Consider the following 18,505-nt stretch of genomic DNA (forward strand, 5'->3'; position numbering starts at 1 on the left):
TTATATATTAATAATAACAACAACACCACCACTGCACAGTGCGTATAGATGTACAACAGATGCCGCTGACTATACTGACCTAACAATGCAAAACGCAGTTACCATGTAAACACTGATACTGAAAGGAACAACGCTTCAAAGTTTTCCGATTATCTAGCTAAATGTATTGTAAATACACACATGGTAATGCAATGTTTAGATCCACACATAAATCTGACCATAGCTGAGTCAAACCCATCTGCCACAGGACCGATTTCAGTTAGAACTTATTTTTGACTACAGTAAACAGTTTCAAAATGTGACATTGTCAGGCTCTTATACAAGTCCTCAATTAAACAGTTTACCCAAATCCCAAAAAGTTTTATCATGAAAAACATTCCCACCCAATGCAGACATAAACAATAAGTGCAGTAGGAACACCCACTAGCGACATTCATACAGGGACTAGTGACCTCAAACGTTAATGTTGCCTCCTGTGTGAACAGGGCTTAATTCGAAAGAGTCTACTTCATCGATTTTCGATATCAGCATAACTTAAGAAAGCAGTGAATCAATAGAGAGCATGTAGTTCATGCATATCCTACCATAATGTGTGTACATCTGATGTGAATAATAAAAAATAAAAAAATTCCCTTTTGTGTTCCACAGAAGAAAGTCATACAGTTTTGGAACGGCATGAGGTAGAGTAAATGATGACAGAATTTTCATTTTTGGGTGAGCTTTTCCTTAAAAGGGTCAAACTATTTAATTGGTGTCAAAACACAAACTCTAAACAGATGATTGATTCTGGGGGTATTGGGGTGACATGCATTGTTCTAGTTTAAGCAGGTTTCAGTACAGCACCAAGATTGTGTTCCTCACAGCAGAGAGTAGCAACAAAAACATGCGGACACACACACACACACCAGGTACAGTAGTGTCTATGGAACGGCAGTGATTTTAGAGAAGGAGAGAGAGAGCTAAAGAAACAGCAGTTATATGCTAAATTTTACCTTCTGCAGGGGTACAGGTTGTCATGGTCACAAACAACGCATAGACAATACAACAATGATGAGAAAACATATACAGAATTAAAAAAATACAGATACATCAGTCAGATGTATGCAGTGTACTAGGTGAATAACAAAGCAGCTCAAACACCAGCACTGACCAGCATAAAGTACTGGAGTTACAATGTCAATCAATCTATCTGTCTGTTGGTCTACTATTTATCTGCTATCTATCTGTCTACCTATCTATCTGTCTGTCTCTGTTGATTGAACTGTCTGTCTGTCTGTCTACTAAAAAGTTCTGACCAGTATAAAGTACTGGAGTTTAATTGGCTTTTATTGTAATAATCAATCAATCTGTCTGTCTGTCTGTCGATCTATCTATCCGTTGATCGGTTTGTCTGTCTGTCTGTCTGTCTGTCTGTCTATCTATCTATCTGTCTGTCTGTCGACCAGTCGGTCTGTCTGTCTAACGAATGGTCTATCTGTCTGTCTGTCTGTCGATCGGTCTGTCTGTCTATCTATCTATCATCTGTCTGTCTGTCGACTGGTTTGTCTGTCTGTCTGTATCTGCCTGTATCTGTCTGTCTGTATCTATCTATCTATCTGTCTGTCTGTCTGTATCTATATATCTGTCTGTCTGTCTGTTTATCTATCTATCTATCGGTCTGTCTGTCGATCGGTCTGTTTGTCTGTCTATCAAACGGTCTATCTGTCTGTTTGTCGATCGATCTCTCTGTCTGTCTGTCTGTCTATCTATTGATCGATCTATCTATCTGTATATCTATCTACCTGTCTATCTGTCTATCCATCTATCATCTATCTGTCTGTCTGTATCTGCCTGTGTCTGTCTGTCGATCTGTCTGTCTGCTGATCGGTCTGTCTGTTGATCAGTCTGTCTGTTGATCAGTCTATCTGTATATGCCTGTACCTGTCTGTTTGTCGATCGATCTATCTGTCTGTCTGTTGATTGGTCTGTCTGTCTGTCGATCAGTCTGTCTGTCTGTCTATCGATCTATCTATCTATCTATATATCTATCTACCTATCTGTCTGTCTGTCTATCTATCTATCATCTGTCTGTCTGTCGATTGGTCTGTCTGTCTGTATCTGCCTGTATCTATCTATCTATCTCTCTGTCTGTCTATCTATCTATCTATCTATCTATCTATCATCTGTCTGTCTGTTGATTGGTCTGTCTGTCGATCTGTCTATCTATCTATCTATCTATCTGTATATCTATCTACCTATCTGTCTGTCTATCTATCTATCTATCATCTGTCTGTCTGTCGATTGGTCTGTCTGTTTGTATCTGCCTGTATCTGTCTGTCTGTATCTATCTATCTATCTGTCTGTCTATCTATCTATCTATCATCTGTCTGTCTGTTGATTGGTCTGTCTGTCTGTCTGTCTATCTATCTATCTATTGGTCTGTCTGTCGATCTGTCTATCTATCTATCTGTCTGTCTATCTATCTATCTATCATCTGTCTGTCTGTCGATTGGTCTGTCTGTTTGTATCTGCCTGTATCTGTCTGTCTGTATCTATCTATCTATCTGTCTGTCTATCTATCTATCTATCATCTGTCTGTCTGTTGATTGGTCTGTCTGTCTGTCTGTCTATCTATCTATCTATTGGTCTGTCTGTCGATCTGTCTATCTATCTATCTGTCAATCTATCTATCTATCTATCATCTGTCTGTCTGTCTGTCTGTCTATCTATCTATCTTTCTACTTATCTGTCAATCTATCTATCTGTCCGTCTATCTATCATCTGTCTGTCTGTCTGTCGATCTGTCTATCTATCTATCTACCTACCTATCTGTCTGTCTATCTATCTATCTATCATCTGTCTGTTTGTCGATTGGTCTGTCTGTCTGTATCTGCCTGTATCTGTCTGTCTGTCTGTCTGACTGTCTGTATCTATCTATCATCTGTCTGTCTGTCGATCTGTCTATCTATCTGTCTGTCTATCTGTCATCTGTCTGTCTGTATCTGCCTGTATCTGTCTGTCTGTCTGTATCTATCTATCTGTCAATCTATCTATCTATCTGTGTCTATCTATCTATCTATTGGTCTGTCTATCTATCTATCATTTGTCTTTTTGTCGATTGGTCTGTCTGTATCTATCTATCTATATCAGTCTATTTCTATCTATCTGTCAATCTATCTATCTATTGGTCTGTCTATCTATCTATCTATCTATCTATCTGTCTGTCTGTCTATCTATCATTTGTCTTTTTGTCGATTGGTCTGTCTGTATCTATCTATCTATCTATCTGTCTGTCTATCTATCTATCCAACTATTGGTCTGTCTATCTATCTATCTATCTCTATCTGTGTGTAAGGTCTAAACAACTTTCAAACTTCAATGTTTTCAGAACTATTTAAAGGAAATACATATTCAGAAAAGGCTTTGTCAAGCCAACATCAAATTTTGTCTTGCCAAACTTTCATTTACTAGTTTTTTTATTCATCAACAAATTCATTCAAATGATAAATTATGAAACACAAGAACAAACTTGACACTGAATAGCTTCACATTTTTAAGTAGGATTTTGTAGCTGGTGTCTGGCTTTATGTAAAATTCAGATGAAAATACAATTGTGAACATGGGAGATTAATACAGTGACTGTAAACAAACAGATGCACATGGTGATAAGAACAAACATAATTATCAATGATATGATTGTGAATTAAAGGAATATGGTCAAACCAGTTATGACATATGACCTGTAACGTGATGTGAGGGATTTAGATTAACCCCTAACAGACTGATCTGGATCAACACTAAAAGCTGAACCCATTACTGATATTAAATGTTAATAACATTGTATATTAAAACTTTTAAGAGTAGTTAAGACTAAACCTGCCAATGAAATTCTGCTTATTTGGGCCGTTATTGTAGTATTGTTATTCTCAGGCAGTGTGGATTAATATGACCGCTCTTACCGCACACATGTACTGCCTTACACTGAGGAGAAAAAGTGTTAAAGAGCTTTCAGAAACTCTCAGATAGAGAAGAATATCAGACTCAATATAGAATCAAATGACACTCAAAGCTGAATCAAAACATATTAGTTCAAATTAAAATACTAAATTATCTTTCCTAAATTTCCATATTGATCATTGTGCTTCTTCAGTATATACAGTACTTCTTTCCAAATCATGTCCAATCAATTGAATTTGCCACAGGTGGACTTTTTGGTGGCTTTTTTTGTCACTTTCTGTGGTATTTTTACCTCAAGCCCTGATGACCATACATCAAAAATACCCCATGGTATTATGATCTGATACCATCCATGTACCACTGCACCACCACACTACTTTATAATAAGGGTTATGTGTGAGCCACAAGTTGTTAAAGGTTGGGAATCTCTGATGTATTTTGTCTGCCTGCCAGTATCTTGATTACCAAATACTTTGGAACTATTTCCAGGAAAACCCACTAAACCACCCTGATGTCCTGAGGGCACAGCTGAGAGCGTGAGCTTCTACTTTAGACCGTGAGCATGTATGCAGTGGGGTTTTGTCTTAACTGGTCTCAAATTATAGAGCAGCCAGACTCCAGAACTGCTGAGTCATACCACCATTCTGAGTCAAAGCGTAAAAACAGACCAAATCTGTAGATATATTGACTTGTATCTGTAACATAGTGAACTAAGACTGAATTAGGCAGTGTGAAGGTCCACACGCTCTGTCACTTGCATGTACATCCTGTGGAAACTGGGTTTTATTCTACTGCAGTAATGGTCCTTGAACAGCAGGTGGTGCCCTTCCTTTGACCTTCTCAGACTGTGAGCTTCATTTAAGGTCAAAAATCTCCAAGAAAACATCCGAGCTGCAGTGAACACTGTTTTAGGGCTGGTTTTGACTGGCTGCTATTTAGTTAACGACAATGAAATCTCTAAACTTTGGGTTTATAAATGCCTACATTACAGAGATGACGTGCCCAGAGAACTTCCTGGTCATTCCGTGCATGCTATGTGGTGTGATAGGGCAGGGATTTCAACCTGGGTTCAGACAGTGTGCGTTTGAGACATCAGAACAGGATGGACTGATATTCACTCACCTTACTGGCCTTCAGCACATTTATCTGCTCCTCGTTCACTGTATCCTTATTCTTCTCCAGAAAACCATCACACTGATACTCCACCTGAAAGATGGAGAAAGAAAGATCAAGGAGATCTCTTTTAAAGAAATATTTCACTCACAAATTAAAATTCTGCCATCATTTCCTCAAAAGTAGTTGTTTAAAATCTCAGAAGTCATTTGGAAAGTGGGTGAGTAAATGATGCAATTTTCATTTTTAGGTAAACTATCCCTTTAATATCTCAGAAGTCTCCTGCTTCTCTGACTTTTGTCCTCCTTTTGTCTCCTCTGAGTTTCAGAAAAGATCTCAACAATGTCTCAAAATGTGCTCAGATTTGCCCAAGATCCCAAAGTCTGCAATGGAAAGTCAGAGATCTTAGTATGAACTCAAACATTTCTCATTATATTCTTCCAAGATCAAATGATCTGAGCTATGCTATCCCTATTCATGTTATTCCTCATGTTATATTATCTTTTAGATTGCTATGTGTTGTGCTGACAGAGAAACAGTAGCAGTGTCTGATTTATCCCTCAGAATACTGTTTAAGAAAACAGCTGCTCAACCTCTGATTTGACTGAGAGTGTATTAAATGTCTATTACACACTTCAAATGTGTCTTATTGCCATCACCTTCCCTCTCCATCTGTGATTTTCACACAGATATGTGACAATGCTTTTAAAGCTGATCTGAACGTCACTGTAGCCATCATGAACTCACGTGAGGGCATCACACACACAGTCACTGCTTAATGAATGCACTTTGATTTTTGTGTACTGTCTATATAGGCAGCATTTCCTCACGTGAAGTGCACAAAAGGATCAACTCGAATTGATTTCAATTTATTACATTCACTTTTAGGGCTGGGTATTCATATAGTTTTGATTCCAATTTACAAGCTCTTGATTCGATTCGATTCCGATTTCAATTTGATTCGATATCGAATTCATATTGTAATATTTCAGTTACAATGTACAAATGCTTACATATGAAATACCAAAAAATAAAAAAAGCTTGCACACAATGTCCAAGAAAACAATATTCCAGGACATTTAAAGGTTAACAAGTGCCAAAGTGCTCAGTGCAAGAACAAAATTTTTTCGATTTACATCGTCATCTGTTTACATATGAAAGAAATTCTCTCTCAGCTAATGCTGTTAATTATTCAGTGGAACTTCTAACTAGGTACATTATGAAAATATTCATTTTACAAATTATATTTTTATTATTTTTAAGAATGTACAATGTTTAATGCACAATTTGTACTATTTACAAGAATTTTCATTGATCTGTAGAACACGAGCAAAAAAACCGGCACCGTCTCTTTAAGAAAACCGGCAGCTCTGTGAGAAGCATCTGTAAATAAGCGCACATTAACAAGAGAGGACTTGAATGACTTTACCTCATCCGTGCTATGCCTGATTAGAATTAAATATTTATTTTTGTTTTTGATCAATAAATGACTGTAAAGACAGAAAGGGTATTAACCCTATAATGCTGTGTGTTTCACAATCTCTGTTCAAGCTGACAAACCAAACAACCTATGGTATGTAAGTTTCACATGTTTATGGCACCATCTAGTGGTTATTTGTGAAAATAAAGTGGTTTCAATGTTTATATCGATCTATTGAAAATGGTGGTGGACTTGCGTGAAAAGTGACTCTTATGTTGGGATAAATGACAGCTTATTTTAATAAAGTAAAAGTGATAGTAATGATTATATTGTTACTGATATTTTAAAATTAGTATTTGGTGAATAAAAGCAACTTATGCTAGGTTAAAATTTTCAACATTATTTTATTGAAAACCCTCCTTTGAAATCCATGAATCAAATATAACTGGCTTTTGAGGTATATCTCTCAATCACCATTACATTCCATTCATGCCTAACACCACAAAACAAAAACAAAAAAATCACAGAGCTTTGAAAATTCTGACATATACATTTTCTAAGATATATTTAATATTTCAGCATATATTCAGCCTGCGCTTACATTATAAAGATCTCATTATTTTACATTACAAGCTATTATGATGTCATCCTACCATAAGTTCCTGAGACCCAACGAAACTTTTTACAATTTCCATTTTTTATATGTTAATATAGTGTTTGGTGCATAAAATACATATGATAAAAATGGTTTATTGAAAAAATAATATTTTATTCATTATGTATTTGATGTGCTGAATTTAACTGTGATACATTTCAATCCATATTTATAGACCAAGTAGAGGAAGTTGTCATGGCCAGACTCTCAAATATTTGGTATCTCTGAAAAGCCCAGGGAGTCCTCTGATGTACCCCAAGATTTACCACTGTAGCATGTATGGGCTAAGAAAAACTTAAATAGGAGGATAATGACCTTTAAAGCCTAATGTATCAAATATAAAAAATAAAACTTTTCGGACAATTCTTTCATATGTCAGGCTTTACATCATTAAAGAGACATTATTCAATGAAAACTTAATTGCGTGGCTCTCGCCTTTGGACACACATTACACTGAACAACTTCTACTCTCAACATGAAGTGAAAGGATGTCTGTGCTGAACTTCTTCACCACTACTACTCAATCACTGGTAAGTGAAATCTGAACATTTATTCAACAATCAACATTTTTATTTGCATAGTGAAATTTGGTCTCATATGCGAGTGATTTACTCGCATTGTAGAGAGCTGTGCATTTAGTAAAAGATCAATCTTGGGATTTAAGAATCGATATTGCGATCTTCATTTGAACAATCTCGATATTGATGCACTGGAAAATCAATATTTTTACCCGGTGCTATTTACACTAAATAGTTTAATGTTAGCATGTTGCTAAGCTAACAGAGCAATACTCTAAAGTGACTTCCACATGACTCACATCGGGGTTGCTTTCCTGTTGCTTTGTACTCTAAAAGACATCATTAGTGGGGCAAAAGCGTGTTTGCTGTTAAGTTGGACCTGCCACTGCAGAGACAGTCATTGTGTATATGCAAATTGCCTGGTAATCATTAGCTGATGCTCCGAAAGGTCAGTGGCAACGGGGTCAAAGTTGAAATGATTTGTTTCAGTGCTTGAAGGAAATGCTTGCCACTTATCTCCATAAACTTGAACGTATTCGGCAATGCTGATGTCATGTGGAAGCCACTTAATATGCATAAAATGACATATCACACAAATATGGGGTAACATAGTAAAAAAAATTTTTTTTGACTTTTAACGTTTACTTGATACTTTTCAGTATTTAAAGAAATCTAAGTATATTTATAATGAACAATTACTGCATACAGTAGTATGCTAAATCAGCATGTCAAATGTGTAGGATGTCTGAAAACGCAATATTCATAAAACAGTAGTCGAGAAATTCACCCATGACCTACACTTTAATGTCCCATAATGCCACAGGATACAAGGAAACATCATATACAAAACGCTGAATTAAAAAAAAACGGAGGAGAAACGCGAGTCAGGTGGCTCATTTCAAATGTTAATGCTATATATACCAAGAAAGTAATTTCTTGTGGTTCAATTGTATTTGCTTAACTAAACCAAAGTAGAATATCTTTGCATTTATTTTTATTACGCCATATATTCGGGTCACAGGACAATGCCCACGCTCCAGGATGAAGTATGCCGAAAGGTATTCATACTACTCACCTGCATACTGGAAGGTAAATGTACTTTATTAATGGTCAAGAAGTACATTCTTCATCAAAAGCAGTACAAACTCTGACAGTACGCCCATTCAGACGCAGCTATTCTCTTGACTCGTCCACCAAATTGGATAAAAAAAATTTCACTGAGCTTGTCGCAATGCATTCTGGGATTGTCTTACTGCTTATGGATATATGCAGTACTGCCTTATAATTTGGTTAAATGAAGGTATCTTAGAAGGCAGCATTATTATGTTGCTTACCTTTTGAAACAGAATTTGTGTGGGCAACTCACTTGGTTTTGGAACAGAGGTATACATTGACAAATGAACTGACACAAACACAGCAGCTCACCAAAATGTGCTCAACCAGCCTCAATGTGTGTTTGTGTGTACCTTATCTGCAAAGTGCTGAATAATGAAAGCTTTATTGGACATCCGCGGCTTCTCAAAAAGTGCACACGTCTTCAAATGAGTGTTATACAGTTTCTGAGCCCACGAGTCATCAGAACCCTTCGGCATCTGAGAAACAGAGAAAGAGAGAGAGACAGGATGTGAGGTAGTAAGAATATAAGTCAAATTAAAGTGAAAGAGCAAAACAGCAAGGTTCAGGAAGTTAAAACCCTTTTAAAAATCTCCACTGAGAAATAGATTTTTAATGATAACGTATACATCTTTAAAGAAAGCCCTACCATACTTTATGATACTTTTTTTTTCTAGACCAGTGTTCAACAAAAAATCTTATTTAACTGCTTAATTGTAGTAATGAACTACACTACCCACAATCCTGAAGTGACATCCACCAATCAGAGAAGTCACTATTACCACAGATGGCCACAGTGGTTTTGCAGACTACACAGAAAATGTTAATTAGCTACCTACCTAACATTAGTTAATATGGTGTTTTTGAAGCATTATGGCATTAAAGACTGTGTTTTTTTAAAATAAGAAAATACATTAAAACACAAAAATCCAGGCTGATTCAATGACATCATTCCCACTGCATTATAGAATGAGTATATTCATTCCCTCATAAGTACACAGTCTTTTTTGTCTGTAAGGAGGCTTGATTCAGAATTAATTTCAGTTTGTTTTATTACACTTACTTTAAACTATTTGTTAAAGAGTTTAATGTTAGCATATTTCTTAGCTAACAACATGATACTCTAATAATCATAAAATAACATACAAATATCAGGATTTTTTTTTATTTTTTATTTTTATTAAATTGAATTATTTTTATAAATATTTCTCAGCATTTAATTAAAGTATATTTATAATCAGCATTACCCTGTGTTCAAATGTGCGTACTTGGTATGAGCACGAGTAATCGACTAATAGAGTACTCGTTCTGCACAAGATAGTCGACTGTTAAAAACACTACTCGAATATCGAAAACTACATTTTTCTTTGTTCATTTGCCTGCCGTGGGCAGCGTTGAATACTGTACTTTCCCTCTGAATCTCTAAACAAACCTGGTAGTTACAATTGAGTCCACTGGTGGGGCTCTGTGGATATGTGTCATCAAGGTGTTGGATAACAGAAGGAGACATGATGGCATTTTGTATGCTTTAAGGCAAAGCCAAGTGTGGCAATACTTGTAATATTTTGATTCTTATTGAATGCTACTCTATTGGTATTCAGTTCTTGTTGGAGTAATGCAAACCAACAGACAGGATCTGCTTTTACAGTGGAAAGTCTAAGTGGTACGAGAAACTCGGAAGCTTCTAAGACTGGTATGTGTGTTAAATATCTGAACACGGGCAGAGCACATTTTATAAAAAGCCAACTTTCACCACTTCTTTTAATCTCATAAACTGGGTTTCCATCCACATATTTTAATGCTAATTTTGGGATACTGCATGAAAAAACGCTGGATGAAAACACCAAATATGAAATAAATGTAAAGGCAAGGTGAATACGTTCTTTATTCAGTAAGAGACATGCACATACACTATGATGGAAACACATTTCCCAAATTAATTCTTAGATGTGCATCAAAAAAGTCATGTGACTATAGATGCAATTTTTTTCATACTTAGCCAAGGATATTTACATACACAGAGAGCTGATGTAAATCCTGCTACAGTGCTTTTAATGATGTACCTTGCACTCTTCATCCAGCAGGTCCAGGACGCCCATCTTGGCCTCGATAAGGTTGATACAGGGCTGATTGTCATAGAAGTCAATGAGAGTCCATGGGATCTGCTCCCTCATATACTCCTCTTGCTCCAGCTTAAACACATGCTGAACATAGCAAGACAGACAAGACCAAAGAAGACATAAATAACAATGTATTTTCAGCAATCAAACGGTTTTCAATGAGACCTGTTGCATGTGGAATGGGTCTCACCATGTTGAACTGTTGCTGTAGTTTTTCATTGGCATAATTAATACAGAACTGCTCAAAACTGTTGATCTCGAATGTTTCAAACCTGGAAAAATAAAACAAAGCCAAATTTTATAGGGTCACATTTCGAAATGGCGTCATCTACAAATACAAATCAAAAAATTTATTAAATCAACCCCTAGTGGATTTTTCATTTTTTGACTAAGATAATCTTTCAGAGGAAGTGTGGCTGTTCTCAAAAATGTGTATTTGAGTGGCTGAACACACACCCGTAAATGTCTAGAACTCCAATGAACGAGTGCTGCTTGACCGTGGAATGCAGGGCTCTGTTCACATGATCGACGATCCAGTTGAAGAGTTTGGCGTAGATATGTTTGGCCAGAGCATCGCGGGCATTTATGGCCTGTAGTTTGGGAACGGGCTTTATGTAGGTCTCAGTTGCTGTCTTTAGCTTCTTATGACACAGCCAATGAGACATGTCCTGATATGCAATGCCCATTAACTCACAAAACACACTCAGGTGACCGTTGTTTGGCTGGAGGGAAATGAGAGAGTGAGAATTACAAACTTAGTGGGTCAATGGCAAACATCCAAGTCTCCAAGGTGTGTCCAAGTGCCACGTTTTTAGAAATGCAATATCTGTGTTCATGCCTTGTGTTCATGGTTTTAAATATTAAGAGGAAATAATTTTTAATTCATAAAGTTATACCACTTTTAACAACCTGAACTTATCTTGCCATGTCATTAAATGTCAAATTGTCTTATACTTCAAGAGACTTATTGACCTTAACACACAGTCATGAGGGTCTACAGGGGTCCTCTCTGTGATATAATTTCCTGTTTTATGATTTTCTTGTCATATGACAAGAACAAATTGACTTTCTGCATGTTGGTTTCATCAACTGACTTCGATTTGGTTACAAAAATTTTAAACAAAACTGCTTCACTAGTTATTTTTTTCTTAGAAATGATAATGAAAGGTTATGCTAAACTGTTTACATCAAGAATTTCATCCTTTTAATGAGGCTTTGAGATGGTGTACAACACCCTGAAATTTGTTTTATGCCTCCCCAAAGAAATAAAAATGACTTTTAATTCAGGTGATAACATGTTCATCATATGAGAGGTGAATTCAAGTAATTGAATGTATGAATTGCATTTTTAATGCCTTTTTGAATAAATTAATAGATCCAGACAAAACAATCTAGCTGCAAGCAGCAGTTATAAGGAAAAGCACACCAAAAGAATGTAAGGAAGTATGATTGGACATCATTGATTATGATTTCAAGAAAAGTGGTATAAAAAACATAATCAGAATTGCTTATATGACAATACAATTCATTATAACATTTGACCAATACGTGGCACTGTCACCAAATTTGTATAGTGCGGTCAGGGTGGCACACGTTTGGTGTCAATACCGCAAAGCATTTCCGAGATACAACCTCAGATGCTTTTTGGCATCTTGCCATCTAATTCGTTGGTGCGCAATTGGAGAACCATTGGGTCTATCAAAAAGCTTTTCTGTCCCTAGATGATGCATGACAGATTTTGTGCAAATCGGACTAATGGCCTAGGAGTTAAAAAAGTAGGTTTACAATTAAATTCAAAATGGTGGAGAGGAGGTATGGCTGACCATGGCAAATTGGGTATTAGTGTATTTGGAATGAGTGAAGCAGCAGTGACAGGATGCCAAATTCAAAATCAAACTTTATAAGCATTTTTTAACATAGCCTCAGGGCATGGTGCTGATGAAGCATACATGTTTCATAACAATGCACCGATGCGTTTGTAAACTCCAGCATTTTATGACAAAATTCAAAATGGCTGACGCCCAATATGACTGACATATGAAAATTGGGTATCAGTCGACTGTGTACCCCAAGGAATCTAAAGAGATCAGTCTCATAATTTTAGGCCAAACTATTCAGAGGTTATCAGCAAAAATAGTCTTGTGCTGAAACTATGCAGGTACCCTCAGGTCATGCTTATTGTGACATATACCAAGTTTCGTGTCAAATTTGGAGTGCTCGCCATCAAATTGGTTGAAGCGTTATTCGAGAACGGTTAGGTCTATCAAAAAGCTTTTAATAACTTTTTATCCCCAGTGTCTCTAGATTAGTAATACTTACATATTAGTTGACATGCCTTTTTATATAAACATGTACATATTTTACAGTTGGACTATTTCCAGAATTGCCAGCCAGGATTCAGAGTATTGAAATATGTCCTAATAGGCAAGTTATAGTTACATTTAAATGTTGTTTCGGCTAAAGCAGGTATTTAATTTGATATAAATTATCATATATTATATATATGATATAAATATGATATGTAATATGATATAAAAATAATATGATATATAACTAGTGTTTATGCTGCCTCATTATCATCAACTAAGCTTGTGCTTGCAAATATCTGTTCGGGTGTAAATGTGTAAAATGTGCTGTAAATATGCCCATATTAGAAAATCAGCATATTAGAATGATTTCTGAAGGATCATGTGACACTGAAGACTGCAGTAATGATGCTGAAAATTCAGCTTTGATCACAGGAATAAATTGCATTTTACAATATATTCAAATAGAAAAGTTATTTTAAATCATAAAAATATTTCACAATATCACTGTTTTTGCTGTATTTTGGATCAAATAAATGCAGCCTTGGTGAGCAGAAGGGACTTCTTTTAAAAACATTTAAAAAATCTTACAGACCTAAAACTTTTAAACGGTAAAGTAGGTCTAAAGTTTTTAAGTAAAGTCTTTATGTAAAGAAAATGTATAGTCAGATTACTTTTAACTTAAACTTGATTTTGTGAATAAGCTACAAACAATACATTCAATCATTAAGTCTCCTCACATTCATTCTCTCTCAGGGGAGGGGTCTTTGTCTCCTCAGGAGTGAATCACATCAATATTCATGATCATCCACACCTCCTCATATATGGCCTTTCTAACACTAAAAGTGTCTTACAAAAGTTAAATGACTATATTGTTTTGTGTGAATGAGTGATCAGGATGGTTTTCACATCATTTTTGTAGCAAAAACTCTAGGCTACAAGATCCAGTTCTCAAAAGTCTTGTGAACAAATGTTTAGTATGTGTTATATGGCCTTATTTCAGTGACTTAAAATTGTTGTTTTTTCAAAAACCACGCATAAACGCTATTTTCTCAAAAATACAAACATGTACATACATGTTGTTCACATATTACTGTAGCCCAGTTTGTGTTGAATACAGTGTTATCAAACTTTAGCCATTAATATGTTTTTAAGCAACTGAAAAAAGCACAAATGTCAAGGCATGTCAAAACTTCTCCAGGGCCCAAAACACCCTCAGACCCCAGAGGGTTAAGGGTTAATTACATTTGAGAGTGTCCTTAATCAGTGTGCCAAATTTGAGCATTTTCCTACATACAGTTCTATGGGCTGCCATAGACTAAGGAAAAAAAAAGAAGAATAATAAGAATACTAACAGATACAATAGGTGCTTCCACACCTCATGTGCTCTGCCCCAAACGACTTTCATTTCATTGACCCTACAATGATATCGGGGGTTTTCTTGGGGTTTCGGGTAAAAATGACCCAGTATCCTCATTTAAGCACTCCAGTGGCTGTTCTGACAGAAAAACTAACAGCATGTCCAAACCAGGCACAATGTGGTACAGTGTCAAATAGGCATGTCAAAAGTACAGATAAGTCGATACTAAAATTAAAAGATGTAATCATACCAGTCATTCTGCAGTACAAGTAGTATAGAGTGCTGACTCATTTCAGTTCCCGTGCACTGCCTGACTGACAGGTGCTTCTTTATGTGCAGGCGTGTCTTTTTTGTTCAACAAGTAAAAAAAAACAAAGAGAGAAAGAAGAGGGGGAGTCACGTGACACCATGCGAGGACAGGACATGTGAACAGCGAGCTTTGCGCACTTTGCTAGTTTTAACACTTTTAATGACATAAACCAGTTAGATTCGATACACTCTGTTCCATAACTGTTCTAGGAGGACAATATGTCAAAGAATTCAAAATATTCGGGCTCTGGAGACATTAAAAGACACTTATGTGCTCAAGCTGACACCCCTGAGCAGGCCGCGAGCCTAGGAGTCGATTTAGTCAGAGAAGTGCTGGAAATGCGGCGAGAGATGCTGAACATGTCGGCAATGCTGACGAAAGTCGTTGCTGACTTGGAGGATCTTGCTGTGATACATCAATCGATCACTGCCATGGAGGCGAAATTCACTGAGGTGGTTTCAAGAGTGGGAGATGTCAAGAAACAGATCGAGTCCTCGGAGAGGGAATTATCTGCTAATCTGCTAGCGACCAAGGTGGATTTGGAGCATGTCTGGGAGAAGTTGGAGGACATAGAGAACCGTAGCCGGTGGAATAACGTCAGGACAGTTTTATGGATGAACCTACATACTCTTTGTGCTGGAGTTTGTTTTGTGGAGTATTTTTTGAAAAGTCAATGGAGTGAGTGGGTCATCTTGTACTCATGTTGCAGCCATGTGGACTGGCTCACTGAACATTCGCTTGACTGTTTGAAGAATCTGCGCGTTCTTTTTGTGCTGGTTTCGCCTAGCGGCTGGAGTTTATTTGGTAGAGTGTCACACAAAAATTTGGAAAGGTATGGGGTGGGTATTTTTTTTTATAGTGCTGGCTCGTGTAAGAGCAGGGGAGTCATTATGCTGATAAGTAAACATCTACAATTCAAATGTCTCAAACAGAGTAAAGATAACTTAGGAAGAGTCATTATTGTTTGAGTTGAAAAGTCTTATTTTTATAGATCTTGAAGGGATGTTGCAAGCCGCTGGCACCCCTCATGATATAATATTGGGAGGAGACTTTAATCTTTTGATGGACTCAGTCCTTGATCATAGTGAAGCAAAAGTGTGTAAGCCCCCTAGATCAACACTGACACTTCACAGGATGTGTAAAAATCTTGGTCTTACAGATATTTGGAGACTTTTGAACCCATCCGGTAGGGACTATACATTTTTTTCATCAGTCCATAAGATTTACTCTAGAATAGATTTTTTTTTTTATATCTAAGTCCCTCACTTCATCTGTCGCTGATTGCTCAATTGGACACATTTTATTCTCAGATCACGCCCTGGTGTGTTCAGATGTGTTGCCACATATGAAGAAAAGGAAATCATATAGTTGGCGCTTTAATGTATCCCTTTTGCAAAATCCTGAATTCCAACAAATGCTAAAGGCTGAAATCAATGTCTATATGGAGACCAACTGGTCCTCAGTATCCTCTGTGGGTGTGGCTTGGGAGGCACTTAAGACGGTTCTTAGGGGCCGGATCATTCAGTATGCCTCATTCACCAAAAAATCCAAAGTACAAGAACTCGTGGAATTGGAAGGGAATATTAAAAGTGCCGAGTCAGAGCTGAAGCGCCGAATGTCATCTGATGGCCTCAGAGAATTGACCTGATTGAAATACAGATATAATACTATTTTGTCACGTAAGGTGGAGTTTTGGCTATTAAGGGCAAGACAGTCATACTTTGAGTCGGGGGACAAAGCAGGGAAACCTCTGGCTAGATATATAAAACAGAGAGAGTCTTTTTCTACCATTCCCTCAGTGAAATCTGCTGGTGAAATATTTACCTTGGCCATTGATATTAATAATGCTTTTAAAGAATTCTATCTTGATCTTTATAGTTCCACGACTTCGTCTACTGATGAAGATATTACAAACTTTGTGGAACCATTAGAACTTCCTAAACTGTCAGCTGAGCAAAAAAAAAATTCTCTTGATTCTGAGATAACCTTAGAGGAGCTTGGCGAGGGATTTAAGGCATTGCCTACAGGCAAGGCTCAGGGGCTCAGGGGCCAGAATAATGGGGGTTAAATGTTGATTCTGTGAATATATGTTTTGCTTTTCTGTGTCAATTTTGTGAATCAATAAAAAGTGTTAATCAGAAAAAGAGAGAAAGAGAGAGATTGCAGTTAGACTCACTGGAATAACACTGCTGTCTGAGTCTCTGTCCTTCACTTGCACATTCCCCAAGTGTAAAATGGAAGCCAGAATCTGAAACAAGCCCATTTGATAGGACTCGTTCACACCTGTACACAAACATCAACAAATTAACAATTCAGCTAGCTAACTAGTCAGAACAGTCTGAAAGTCTGTACCAAGTTTGGTCAAAGCAGATTGAAAGCTTTAGGAGGAGTTACAATTGGGAATTTCGGTCTTGGTTTAGGGATTCTAGAAAAACCCTAAACCAAGTCTGTGGAGTAACAGTATGTTGACTTTTTCCAAGCATAATAAGTATACAAAATGTCTAGCACACACACAGGTATTGGGTAAATTAGTGCATTTATAATAACTATTTTTGATACATGTGGGTAAAAATACAATAATTATAATCAACATTTCTCATGACTTCATCCACCATTTTGCATGGAGTTTGATGCAATGCATTCTGGGATTGTGTAATCTGTGAAGGATACAAGAGATGCTGCCAGAGAATTTGGTCAAAACAAGGTATTTTAGAGGGCAGCATAATTTTGCTGCCTGTTGTTTTTAGTAGCTTTTACATTGGAAGCAAGCAATTCTGTCTATGTAGGCAGCTCAATAGGTTTAAGAACATAGCTAATAGCAATCCAACTACTGTTTTGTTGGGGAGATCTGTCACAAAATTAGATCATTAATCAGATTATTAACAGCATAATTAAACAGCACTGACTAGAAATTGCCATCTAGATCTGTCACTTTGCAAATTTCTCCCTCAATACAATCTCACAACTAGTGGCCAACCACTTGAACAATCAGTTTGACCTAGCAGTGTAAAGGCGTTCCTGGTGGTTGACATCTCCTTTGCATCATCCACACCGTCTATCACTGGGCTCCTGCCCTGTTTGGTGTAGTGAAAATCATTAGCCGTCCCTGTGAAAAAAACGCACACACACAGACACACACAAACCTTTATTATACCACACAAATACACAAAATACACACAGCAGATCTACTGAGGAACTCTAGATCAAACCAAAAGCTTTTCACACTACTTATAACTCTGGGTTAAAATCGTTTTTAACCAAGTTAAGGCCACTTTTAACCCTGCGTTAAGCAATGTTTCACACTTTTATGCTTTCAATGGAGCCTTTGGGCAGTGTTGGGGAGAAACGGAATACATGTAACGGGATTGCGTATTTAAAATACAAAATATAAGTAACTGTATTCCACTACAGTTACAATTTAAATCATTGGTAATTAGAATACAGTTACATTCAAAAAGTATTTTGATTACTGAAGAGATTACTTTGCATTTTATTGTCATTTGTTTCATTTAATATTTAGTCCTTTAAGATGGAAAACATTTATACATATAAATGATGCGATCCAAAGTGCATTTGAACAGCGGTGAAACACTTTCTTATGATGTGTTACATTCATACGAGCAGACAGAGAAGTAAGTTTGAAGTAAGTTTGGA

General features: G+C 36.7%; 1 protein-coding gene across 1 annotated transcript in view; it reads right to left on the minus strand.

Moving 5' to 3' along the window:
* Positions 1 to 18,505, minus strand: part of LOC127456326 (unconventional myosin-Va-like) — a 128,965-nt gene that overhangs the window by 54,811 nt on the left and 55,649 nt on the right. The window contains exons 8-14 of the mRNA XM_051724766.1: positions 17,850 to 17,957; positions 17,028 to 17,134; positions 11,332 to 11,597; positions 11,066 to 11,147; positions 10,819 to 10,959; positions 9,109 to 9,234; positions 5,059 to 5,142 (exon numbers count right to left, since the gene is read on the minus strand). Coding sequence (XP_051580726.1) covers positions 5,059 to 5,142; positions 9,109 to 9,234; positions 10,819 to 10,959; positions 11,066 to 11,147; positions 11,332 to 11,597; positions 17,028 to 17,134; positions 17,850 to 17,957 — 914 coding nt within the window. The remainder of the gene's footprint in view (positions 1 to 5,058; positions 5,143 to 9,108; positions 9,235 to 10,818; positions 10,960 to 11,065; positions 11,148 to 11,331; positions 11,598 to 17,027; positions 17,135 to 17,849; positions 17,958 to 18,505) is intronic.

Source organism: Myxocyprinus asiaticus, chromosome 18 (assembly GCF_019703515.2).
Source record: "Myxocyprinus asiaticus isolate MX2 ecotype Aquarium Trade chromosome 18, UBuf_Myxa_2, whole genome shotgun sequence".
Lineage (NCBI taxonomy): Eukaryota > Metazoa > Chordata > Actinopteri > Cypriniformes > Catostomidae > Myxocyprinus > Myxocyprinus asiaticus.